General features: G+C 39.6%; 1 protein-coding gene across 1 annotated transcript; it reads right to left on the bottom strand.

The window, feature by feature from the left end:
- Window positions 1-5922: 5922 nt before the first annotated feature.
- On the bottom strand, window positions 5923-6840 carry ORYCUNV1R1609 (vomeronasal 1 receptor oryCunV1R1609). The gene has a single exon (NM_001167296.1). It carries the CDS (start codon window positions 6838-6840, stop codon window positions 5923-5925), a length of 918 nt encoding a protein of 305 aa, NP_001160768.1.
- Window positions 6841-12805: the final 5965 nt, after the last annotated feature.

Here is a 12805-nt window from a genome sequence, read left to right on the forward strand (position 1 = left end):
ACAGGATGCTGGCACTGCAGACTGGGGCTTTAGCCCATTGCACCACAATGCCAGCCCCATATACTGGTAATTTTAAAAAGCTACACACAACAAAATTGACCATATCATAGTGCAGCATGTGTCAGAACTTCTTTCCATTCTGAGGTGGAAAAATGTCCCATTGTGTGTACAGAGAACATGTTATGTATCCATTCCTTCATCAGTGGACATTTGGAGTATTTCCACAGTTTGGCTATTGTGAATAATGCTGCTGTGTATGTGGGTGTGAGTACATGCTTTGAGACTGGTTTCTTTCAGAGATTACACTTGGATATCCATATTATTGCTTATATCAATAACTCATTCATTTTTATTGCTGTGTATTAGTTCCTCATGTTCATGTACCAGAGTTTCCTTATCCAGCCACCAGCTGCTGAACAATTGAGTTATTTCCAGCTTTGGAGATTCTACCATAATGCCATACATCTTTTATTGGTGAAGTTTTTTGTGTAAACATTTAAGATATTCAGGAAAGTATATGCTAGGAAATGCTGTTTAAATCTACTCTTGGGGCCCAGTACCATGGCGCAGTAGATTAATCCTCCACCTGCGGCATTGACACTTCATATGGGCATTGTCTCAGCTGCTCCTCTTCCAATCAAGCTTTCTGCTGTGGCCTGGGAAAGCAGTAGAAGATGGCCCAAGTGCTTGGGCCCCTGCACCCACATGGGACACCAGGAAGAAGCACCTGGCTCCTGGCTTTGGATCGCCACAGCTCTGGCTGTTGCAGCCATTTGGGGAGTGAGCAACGAAAGGAAGACCTTTCTCTCTCTTTTTTTTTTCTTTTAGGAGTTCAAATTTTCTTATTTGTCTTTTTTTATTTAGTAAATATAAATTGCCAAACTACACTTTATGGAATACAATGGCTCCCCCCCTTCATAATTTCCCTCCCACTCACAGCCGTCCCATCTCCTGCTCCCTCTCCCATTCCATTCACATCAAGATTCATTTTCAATTATCTTTATATACAGAAGATTGATTTAGTATGTATTAAGTAAAGATTTCATCAGTTTGCACCCACACAGAAACACAAAGTGTAAAATACTGTTTCAGTACTAGTTATAGCATTACTTCACATTGGACAACACATTAAGGACAGATCCCACATGACAAGTAAGTGCATAGTGACTCCTGTTGTTGACTTAACAATTTGACACTCTTATTTATGGCATCAATAATCTCCCTAGACTGAAAAGTGATCCCTGGGAAATATAAGAGTGGGAATAAGAGAGAGAGATGTACAATTTGGGACATGCTCAATCGGACTTGCCCCAAATGGTGGAGTTAGAATCGTGCCAGGCAATTCCACTACAATCCCATCAAGGTGGCATGTACCAATGCCATCTCACTAGTCCAAGTGATCAATTTCAGTTCACAACTGATCACACTGATAGGTCTAAGAGTCAAAGGGATCACACAAACAAGACTAGTGTCTGCTAATACTAACTGATAGAATCAAAAAGGGAGAGAATGATCCATCATGGGAAGCAGGATACACAGCAGACTCATAGAATGGCAGATGTCCTAAATAGCACTCTGGCCTCAGAATCAGCCCTTAAGGCATTTGGATATGGCTGAAGAGCCCATGAGAGTATTTTAGGCATGGAAAGCCAAGACACTCTGGAAAGAGAAAAAAAACAGACCTAAATGAAAGATCTCTGCGAGTGAGATCCCAGTGGAAAGTACGGGGCCATCAAAGAAGGAGGTACCTTTCTCTGAAGGGAGGAGAGAACTTCCACTTTGACTATGACCCTGTCGGAATAAGATCAAAGTTGGCGAATTCAACAGGCTTCCATAGCCTTGGCAACTCAAGACCTTTCTCTCTAACTCTCCCTCTCACTGTCTGTAACTCTACCTCTCAAATAAATAAATAAAATCTTTTTAAAAAATTAAATAAATATGCTCTTTAAAAACGTTTAGGGCACAGAGTTTCACAAAACTCATTAAAATATTCACAAAACAAAATGTTAGGGTGACTGATATATAACAAACCCCAAAGTTCTCATGAGAGGGAGATGCAGATGTAAACACCTGCCTAAAGAAGAGAAGAGCGATGCCGCTGAAACTGCTTCCTGTGAGCTCACTGGCCCCCTTCTCTGTCCTCAACCCTGAGGACATTCCATTCGGCTGACAGAGCCGCTTCCAGCAGCGTTCCATTCGTGGATGAATGCAGAAGAGAAAAAGAGGTGGTGGGTTTTGTTATTTTCTTTTTTTTTTTTTAAAGGCCAAGTACTTGGGCCATTTTTTTTTGACAGGCAGAGTTAGACAGTGAAAGAGAGAGACAGAGAGAAAGGTCTTCCTTTTTCATTGGTTTACTCCCCAAATGGTTGCTACAGCCAGTGTGTTGGGCCGATCCGAAGCCAGGAGCCAGGTGTTTCCTCCTGGTCTCCCATTCAGGTACAGGGCCCAAGCACTTAGGCCATCCTCCACTGGTTTCCTGGGTGACAGCAGAGACCTAGACTGGAAGAGGAGCAACCAGGACAGAATCCAGCATCCCGACCGGGACTAGAACCCGGGGTGCCAGTGCCACAGGCGAATGATTAACCAAGTCAGCCACGGCACCGACCAGGTTTTGTTATTTTCATCACATAGCTCACCTTGTGGGTAGGGGTAATGCAAATATAGGGCATAGACATACGAGATACTGTGTTTATTGTTTAGTAAATCCAGGAATTCGTACTGTTCTGCATAGGTTTTAATCCTGAAAAGTGAATTTTAAAAAATAAAAGTGAAAAATTAATTTGATTTCTCAAGGTATTTCTAAATTCTCTGTGTCCAATATAAGGTACAAAGATGACTAGCTGCTTAGCAATTTCAGTAGTTAATAATCCCTCTGAAGTTTGATTAGAACAACTTTGATGAGTTTCCAAGACCCCTTAAAGGTCTACAATGCCATAATATTTGAAAAACTACAGGCAAGTACAGAAAAATCACCCTGTGGTACTGGATGAGAGCCAGGGGCATCAGTGTGAGTTCACACTGAAATTCAACTATACATGGGATAGTAGTTGGATACAAAAAAATGTAGATGTGCATCTAAGCAAGTATTTCATAGATGTACCTGCGGCAAGGGTCTACTTGCGATGATACTCTAACAGCAACAAGAATACCATCACACCCATCTTGATTTATGATGCCCCCCTGTCATAAAAGGCTGCTTGGAGAAGTGATTGATTGCAAGGAAGGGGTAGAGAAACATGAGTCTGAGGGATCTGACAGTGGCAAAAATCAACAGGGAAATGTTACCAAAAAGAACATTGGGCTCATATCAAATGGACACAGGGAACAACCTGAAAGGCTGGCTACATTCTGTCACTTGTTCTTTAATACCAGCTGGGTGCCCTGCATCACCATTCTCTTGTCTTGGCAGGTGCTTATTGCTGTGATTTTTTCATGAAAATTATGGGGTTTTATGATATATCAGTAGTCACCCCTTTTTCATTTTGTGTAAATTTAAAAAAATTTCTAAAATTGTGAACTTGTTTCAGATGGAATCTAAAATTTCAATCTAAAGAGTAAATTTAAGGGGCCAGCACTGTGGCTCAGCGGCTTAAAGCCCTGGCCTGAAATGCCAGCAACCCATATGGACGCCAATTCTAGTCCGGGCTGCTCCACTTCCCATACAGCTCTCTGCTATGGCCTGGGAAAGCAGTAGAGGATGGCCCAAGTCATTGAGCCCCTGCACCCATGTGGGAGACCAGGAAGAAGCACCTGGCTCCTGCCTTTGATCGGCCAAGCTCCAGCAGTTGCAGCCATCTGGGAAGTAAACCAGTGGATGGAAGACCTCTCTCTCTGTCTCTACCTCTCTGTAACTCTGTCTTTCAAATAAATAAAATAAATCTTTAAAAAAAGAGTAAATTTAATCTACAAAGTATATGCTTTTCAGAATATCTTAACTGTTTACACATAAAAATTTCACCAAGAAAAGATCTATGTGGACCATATGGCATTATAGCACGTATAACAAGTCTTACACTACGTGGTACCAACATTGACTGCACAAGTTCAGGGCAAACCCCTTCACTTCAGATGCCAGTTGCAAGTTTTAGGCATCCCCAGGGCAATCTCACTCCTACCAGGCCAACTATACATTCAGGGCTTCCACAGCCCCCTGTGCTTCAGTAATTCGCTAGAACGGCACATTGAACTCAGGAAAGTGCTATACTAATGATCACCATTTCATTACATATGATATCAAGAAGCAGCCAGATCAAGAAGTACATAAGGCAAGGTCTGGAAAGGTCCTAGCGAGTTCTAGTACCAAGGAATTACTGATTGAATCAATGACTGAGTGATTTAAAGTAACCTCCAACCTCCCTGCCTTCCCCAGAGTTTTTGGAGTCCGAATGTTCCAACCCTCTAATTATACCGTGAGTCTTTCTGTTGACCAGCTTCCATCCTACAGCTATATAAGGAACGCTCACTGCTAGTGCCATGGGGTGTCTCATTGGTATAAAAAGTTATTATCATTTAGGCAATTCCAGTGGGTTTTGAGGCTTTTTGACAGAAACCAGAAACAAAGACCAGATACGTATTTTTATTATACCAAAACTCACACTGACCAAAGCTGTAACAATTTAAGTAACAAAACAGATTGTATAATGTTGAATTATAACACAAAGTACAGAGTAACTATAAATGAATTTATGCTGATATGAATACATAATTGAATAGACAAATAAATGAGGGGAAGAAAGACCAGTCCACCCTATAGAAGAATAGCAAATAATATATGTGAATACCTAGCCCTATGGTAAGTACAGCTTAATTCAGATGCTCCCCTACACACATACACACACACACACACACACACACACACACACACAGGAAAATCCCTTCCAAGAATAAGTGTAAGAGGGAAAACAGTAACTTCACAGTGGCTAAACCTGAAAAAGGCTGCCTTAACTGATCAAGATTATCACCATGATAGATAACTCATACTGATTGCACAAAACTTTTGATGATATATGTTGTCAGAAAATGTGACATTATTCCCCAAAACCCATAAAACCATTATACCCATGAGAAAAGCACCAAATTCAATTTTAGCAACATTCTAATAAGTACTAAACTAGGACTCCTCAAACCTATCAAGGTCATGAAAAAACAGCAAAAACACAGTACAGTACATATTGGGGAGACAAGATGACTAAATGCAATGTGGTATTTTGCCCTGGATCCTGATAGAGAAAAAACTATTAAAACAGGCAAATTGTAAATAAAATCTGGAGTTTTTGAATAATAGTGTACAAATATTGGCTCTCTAGTCTTGACACTTGTGCCATGACATGATGTTAACGTTATAGATACCAAGTGAGAGATATTTTTGAACTCTCTGTTCCAATTTTTGAAATATTTTTGAAAAATTTCAAAAACAATTTTTAATCTATTTTGTAAGTTTGAGTTAAAAATCTTTTTTACTTTTGAAGTTGCCCATTTTGCTCTTCTGGTATCTTAAAATCAACAAAATTTCTCATGATCAAAACAGGATCATGATTTTGGCTCCAAGTTGAGACTCATCTACTGCTCCATGCTTGATGAAGCTAAACCCTTGTTATGCAGCTGTCCTTTCAATTCCAGGTTCAGGTTCATCTTAGGAAATTTTAACATCTTAGATTTAAAGTTGCACATTCAAAGATATTTCCAGTATCCTTATAGTACTTCAGGATGTAAGTCATACAAATATGACTGTATACGTCCTTACATTTTAATTGCATCAAATTTCATTGACTATGGCTAGGATCATTTGCTATTTTATATTGAGCCAGTCTCAGTTTGTCTTGTTCATCACTCACTCTGAAATGAAATTTACTTATCTGAGTCATCAATAGCTGAACATGATGCAAGATAGACAACTTGTATTTTTCTGATGAAATGAGGAACTTACATGTTTCTTCCACGGCAGGCAAAGCAGAGCCTGGATGAGCCGGGCTCACGACACATGAGAACAAAGGGGCTAATCGTTGGAAAACCTGCAGTGATTAGTGCAGCGATGTTCACCAGCCACCCATTGGAATAACCAAAAACAGCTAAGTAAACATAACTGATAGAAGAAAGGGCGTAAAATAATACAAAGGTACTCACCAAGACAAGGATGCTTTGGGTGGCTCTGGCCTCAGGGGAGGATCTAGGGGAGAAATGGATCCCATGTATGTGTTGGACCTGCTGCTTGTGCCTGTACAGGATGAAAACCATGGAGCCGCTGGCCCAGGTCATAAGTCCCAAACACAAAATATCATGGGAAGATGTCAGTGCTGCATATACTGAGCCTATGACGTTGTCATGAAGTGGAGCACGACAATATGCTGAATATTTGTTCTGTGTGATGTTTTCACTGGTCTGTTTGTCAGTCATATAAATAGGAAAAGTGATATTCACCAGCATGTGGAAGACCCAGCATAGGATATTAGAGGATCCAGTGTACCTTGTGGCTTTTGTTTTAATCATGGCCCACCTGGAGTTCCTAGGGTTGATTATGATAACCTGGAAGACACTCGAGAGGTAGGTGGTAGCAATGGACACACCCCTGGCTACTCTGTGAACATATAAAAGAACTTTGCACCCATAACTACTGGTGAAATGTTTTAAGCCAATAGCTGCCATGGTCGCTGGGATTCCTCTGGAGAGAATGACCAAGGAGTTGGCTACAGTCAGGTGCCTGAGAATCAAATCCATGGGTCTCAGCCTGCATCCGTTGAAATAAAGGGACATATAATGACACAGAAGTGAGAAATTCCCCAGTATTCCAATAACCATCTGGAATAGAAAGAACATTCCTACTTTTAAATCCACAGAGGTCATTCTGCCATTTTCCAGGATGCAGTATTCAAATTCTTAAGCACAGGATTCTGCATGGAAACATGAATTGTGGAATATATTTGCATAGAAAATAAAGTGGACACTTAGCATTCCTGCCCCGAGTATTAATAGCTAAAATACATTTTGTTGTTAGTAGATTTTCCAAGTTTCATGTGTTGCTCATTAGGATACCACTTACGATAGTGTCAGCCCTTATTGTTGCTGATTTACCTACTCTAATATGTAATATTCACAACTCTTTGAGTTCATCTAATATCATCCTCTTTTCAGCATCTAGGAAAATTAAACCACAAGAAGATTAAATGACTCATATGAATATCAGTAGAATAAGGATTTCAGTCTGAGTAGCTTGATAGCAATGACATTAATATTTAGTGCATTGCTATACGAAAAGTGTCTTGCACTTGATTGGGCATCTGTTGAGAAATAAAACTTATGCTTTCCATTTTTATCTTTTAATTTTGTCTTCTAATGAACTCTTTGAAGGACTTCCATGTCTGTGTGTGTATATACACATGAACATACACATAAGTATATACTGATCTGATCATACTTCAAATTTATTTTTCTTTATAAATTTTGCTTGATAATTTCCTATTTTTCTGTATGTATCTATTCTTCATATCAATGTAAGTTATGAATGAATATTTACTGAATAATTTTTGTGACCAAACTTGATTTATTTAATGTGGATAAATGTTAGGAGGCAATAGAAAAATTCATTTCAATTTTGCCCAGACAAAAAATAGAATAGCATCCATCACAGATATTAAAGTGCACAATTAGTTTGTGCCCTAGGATCTGACACAAGAAACATAAATAACCTACAAAGTATTTTAGAGTAGAAGATAAATTAATCATCTTTGCAGATTATGTTACTATATGTTCACTATTTTGGAGAAATTAATGGAAATTTGAACTAACATTTTATTTGGAAAAGCTATTTAAATGCAGCAAAAATCTGCAAAATGTAATTTAGAGGCATGGAACCTTGTGCATTTAATCAATTGAAAAGAGAAAGTGAGAGCTGGAGAGTAACACTGAAATATTTTAACCAGAGAAAATATAATGAGGAACATGTAAGCCTTAAAACTTCTTTTTTCTGGGATTATATGTAAAATTAATTTTTTCTTTAAAATTAAAGTATAATTTAAAAGTAAAGTCCTTGATTGTTTGCTATCTGAAACCCTCTATTATGATGTTAAATTTTCTTAATTTCAGGATAGATCTTCCCTACTTTCAGAAAGCAGAATATTCCTCCATGATTAACAGACCATAGTAATTTTCAGTAGAGACATTGACTGTCTCCATTAGGCATATCACACCTAAATTACAGAAAAATAACTGTATTTCAGCAATTGCTATTGAGTCACACTGTTTCTGCTGAGAATAAATCATTCAGCTAGCTCCATCACATTCATCATTCTTTGCACACATCTTTTACAGACATAACTATGCTACTCCTGGAAATATCTCTGTGATATTTTGCATATCATATTCAACAGATTAATTTGGAAATTACAATATTGAAGCACATAAAACTTCAGACTTAGATAACACTTAGCTCAAACACCAAGAATCCCTTCAATAAGAATTTCATTAAATTACATTAGCAACAGTCTTGTGTTGATCTAGGGTCCCAGACTCCCAGTCTCCCTCCACAAGCTCAGCTCATGTCTCAGAAATTACTCATCCTTCATGTGTAGTTTTGCCAATGCAACAGTTTCTACTCTGACAGAATTTATTTGCCAGACATGCACACCTACCCAAACGTCTGATATACCTCCTTACCTTGCAGACTGTGTCTCTAAGACTGAAAGAAAAATGCTAGACTCCTCCTTCTGTGAGCTCAGTGTGATACTTTTAACAACCTAAGGCTGCATGCGAGGGAGTAAGGCAGGGCCTGAGAAGAGGGTATGTCATTCTGTGACCTCATCTCCCCACAGAACCACAATTACCATTTCACCTGTAGCCACAGTGCCAGCTCACACTCAGGGAGCTGACAGTAGTTCTGAAAACTTTTTAATTCCCGCAATCTATTGGAAGATTCTCATGAGCATATCCAAAGAGACCACTGGAGTGTTTGAGAAAGACTCTTCCTTTTTCCCTTGTTCCCATGGGCAGACAGGGTCTCCCATGGAATGAACAGGAAATGCTGAGGACTGAGCCAGGAAGGCCTGACAGAAGATCACCTATCTCATTGGATCTCTGCTTCCATGAGAATTCCTTCTACCCACAGTCTAATTCATTATTAATTGTTAGACCCTGGAATGCTATCATTATTTCATTTGGGTGCAGAAAAAACAGAATCACACAAACTACTCAAGGATTTTTAACTTCCAACGACAAAGTAAAAAATTTGATGTCAACATGGAATCACTTGAATAAAACCTAGGGAAACACTTGAAGATACTGGTGCAAGCAATGATGTCTAGGATAAGACCCCAAAGGTGCAGGCAACAAAACCAAAACTAGACAAATGGGATTATTTCAAACTCAGAAGGTTCTGACAGCAAAAGAGATAATCAATAGAGTGAAGAGATATCCAACAAGATGGGAGAACATATCTGCAAGCTACTTATCTAAAGGACTAATATCCAGAATATCAGTAACTCAAAAAACTTAACAAAAAACAACCAGTCAAGTTAAGAAATGTGCAAAGCACCTGAACAGACATTTCTCAAAAGAAGAACTACAAATGGCCAAAAATTACAAGAAAAATTACTAGCCATCAAGGAAATGGAAATAAAAAGCATAATGAGCTGTTACCTCACCCCTGTTAGAAAAGCTATTATCAAAAAGAAAGTCACAAATGCTGATGAGGATGTAGAGAAAGGAGAACTCTTGTATACTGTTGGTGGGAACATAGATCAATACAACCACTATGGAAAACAATTTAGAAATGTCTTTAAAAAGTAGAACTGCCATTTGATTTACCAATCCACTACTGGTTATATATCCAAAAGACCTGAAAATATGGTATTAAAGAGACACCTGCTCCAACATTTTATAGCAGGACTGTTCACCATAGCCAAGATTTGAAATCAACCAGGGTAGCCATCATCAAATGAATGGATAAAGAAAATGTGGTATATATACACAATGTAATAACATTCATCCATAAATAAAGAATGAACTTCTATCATTTGCAGCAAAAATGGATGGAATTGAAAAATATCATGTTAAGTGAAATGAGCCAGCCACACAAACACAAATACTACATGTTCTCCCTGATACATGTAAGGAAAAAAAAAAACCTAAATCTGAGCACAAATAGTGATTACTAGAGAATGAGAAGAGTGGGCTGGATAGAGGAAGTTTACATTAAAAAAAATAAGGTAGAGGGGGCTGGCACTGTAGCATAGCAGGTTAAGCTGCCACCTGCCATGCTAGCATCCAGAGTGGATGCCAGTTAGATTCCTGGTAGCTCCATTCTGATCCAGGTCCCTGCTAATGTGTGTGGGAAAGCAGCAGAAGGAGCTTGGGCCCTGCACCCATATGGGAGACCCAGAATAAGCTCCTGGCTCCTGGCTTTGACATGGCCCAGCTCCAGCTGTTGTGGCCATTGTGGGGAGTGAAGTGGATGGAAGATCTCTCCCCCTCCCGCTCTCTCCTTCCTCATCCTCCATTCCTCTTTCTCTCTCCTTCTCAGACTGTTGCTAATCCTTTCACAGAAATAAGCCACTCATGCAAAACTGGATTCAAAGTAAGACTTTCTGTTATGTTGCAAAAAAAAAAAAAAATGTAATCCATTCATGCTTTCTCACACTGGGCATTATCAATAAGCATTTGAAAGACTCCTCATGTGCATGGATTGGAAAATGATGGTACACTGACATAAACTTCTCTTGTAATTCAATTTTTCATGAACTCTTCAAAGTGTTCTCATTGTTTTAGAGAGAGGCTATGTGCTGACGCTAATTAGAAAATATTAGAGGTCAAAATTATGTTTAATGCACCTAACCTGCTGATCATCACAGCTTAGCAATGAGGGACACTGGAGAGTAACGCTGTGGACCCTCGGGATTGTGTGGCTGATGGGCAGCCGGGCTCCCTGCCTGGCACTTCCAGAGACTCTGGCACCAATGACCACAGCCTGAGAAAAGATCAAACTCCGACATGGAAATGCGGTTTCTGCTCCATGTGTATCACTTTTGCACCTTCTTAACTTGCAGAAAATCTCAGTCAAGCTGGTGTTTGTGCCAGGAATACAGGCCAACCCTCCCCCAAATCCACTCCTTGAGCCCGGGGCCACACTGATGTTAGAGTGATGGCTGCAAGCCGTGACCATTTTTAGAACTTGAAAACCCATGTTTCTCTTCTCTGTCTCTGATGTCTGTGCCTAGTGAGTTGCTGTTGAGCTACTTTATTTCCTCCCATTCTTATTCGAGTGAAGCCTGGCTCACTTGTAAAATGAGGACAGGTTAACATGAATAATCTTTGCACACACACATGTGAAGCATTGTAAATGCTCTCTGGGGTATAGTAAATGTTCCAAAACTTCATGGTTCAGTTTTAAACCCTGTTACTTCTCTAAGAAAATCCGGCAATAATTATTTCCTCAGTCTTTCAGCTCCTTGTCACTGCAAGTGTGACCCATAGAGATCACTTTAATCCCTTGGAAATTGAGAAGCAGGGGCCAGCCTCTTGGTGCCGTGGGTGAGGCCACTGCTTGAGACACCAACACCCCACATTAAAGTAGTGATTTGAGTCCTTGCTGCTCCGCTTCTGATTCAGCTCCCTGATAATGAGCCTGGGAAAGCAGCAAAAGATGGCACAAGTGGTTGTTTTGCTGCTACCCTTGTGGGAGACCAGGATGGAGTTCCTGGCTCCTGCTTTCAGCCTGGTCCAGATCTGCCTGTTGCAGCTCTCAGGGAAATAAACCAGCAGAGGAAAGTTTCTCTGTGTGTGTGTCTGTGTTTCTGTGTGTGTGTGTGACATGTATGCAGATCATCCGGACAGAAGATCAACAAGGAAACAGCATATTTAATCGACACTATTGCCCAAATGGATCTAACAGATATCTACAGAACTTTCAATCCTACATCTACAGACGTCACATTCTTCTCAGCAGTGCATGGAACCTTCTCTAGGATTGATCACATACTAGGTCATAAAGCAAGTCTCAGAAAATTTAAAAGAATTAGAATCATACCATGCAGCTTCTCAGACCACAGCGGAATGAAGCTGGAAATTAGCAACTCAGGAAACCCCAGAAAGTATGCAAACACATGGAGACTGAACAACATGCTCCTGAATGAACACTGGGTCATTCAAGAAATCAAAAGAGAAATCAGAAACTTTCTGGAAGTAAATGAGGATAACAACACAACATATCAAAACTTATGGGATACGGCAAAAAGCAGTATTGAGAGGCAAGTTTATAGCAATAGGGGCCTATATCAAGAAATTGGAATGGCACCAAATAAATGAGCTTTCAGTGCATCTCAAGGACCTAGAAAAACTGCAGCAAACCAAACCCAAATCTAGTAGGAGAAGAGAAATAATTAAAACCAGAGAAGAAATCAACAGGATTGAATCCAAAAAAACATTACAAAAAATCAGCCAAACGAGGAGCTGGTTTTTTGAAAAAATAAAGAAAATTGACACCCCATTGGCCCAACTAACTAAAAAAAGAAAAGACCCAAATCAATAAAATCAGAGATGAAAAAGGAAATGTAACAACAGACACCACAGAAATAAAAAGAATCATCAGAAATTACTACAAGGACTTGTATGCCAGCAAACAGGGAAACCTATCAGAAATGGATAGATTCCTGGACACATGCAACCTACCAAAATTGAACCAGGAAGACATCGAAAACCTAAACAGACCCATAACTGAGACAGAAATTGAAACAGTAATAAAGGCCCTCCCAACAAAGAAAAGCCCAGGACCAGATGGATTCACTGCTGAATTCTACCAGACATTTAAAGAAGAGCTAAT

This window comes from Oryctolagus cuniculus, chromosome 18 (genome assembly GCF_964237555.1).
Source record: "Oryctolagus cuniculus chromosome 18, mOryCun1.1, whole genome shotgun sequence".
Taxonomy (NCBI): Eukaryota; Metazoa; Chordata; class Mammalia; order Lagomorpha; family Leporidae; genus Oryctolagus; species Oryctolagus cuniculus.

What these genes read in the sequence shown, in the direction of transcription:
- ORYCUNV1R1609 (NM_001167296.1), bottom strand. Translation starts at nt 6,840, where the DNA reads ATGACCTCTGTGGATTTAAAAGTAGGAATGTTCTTTCTATTCCAGATG.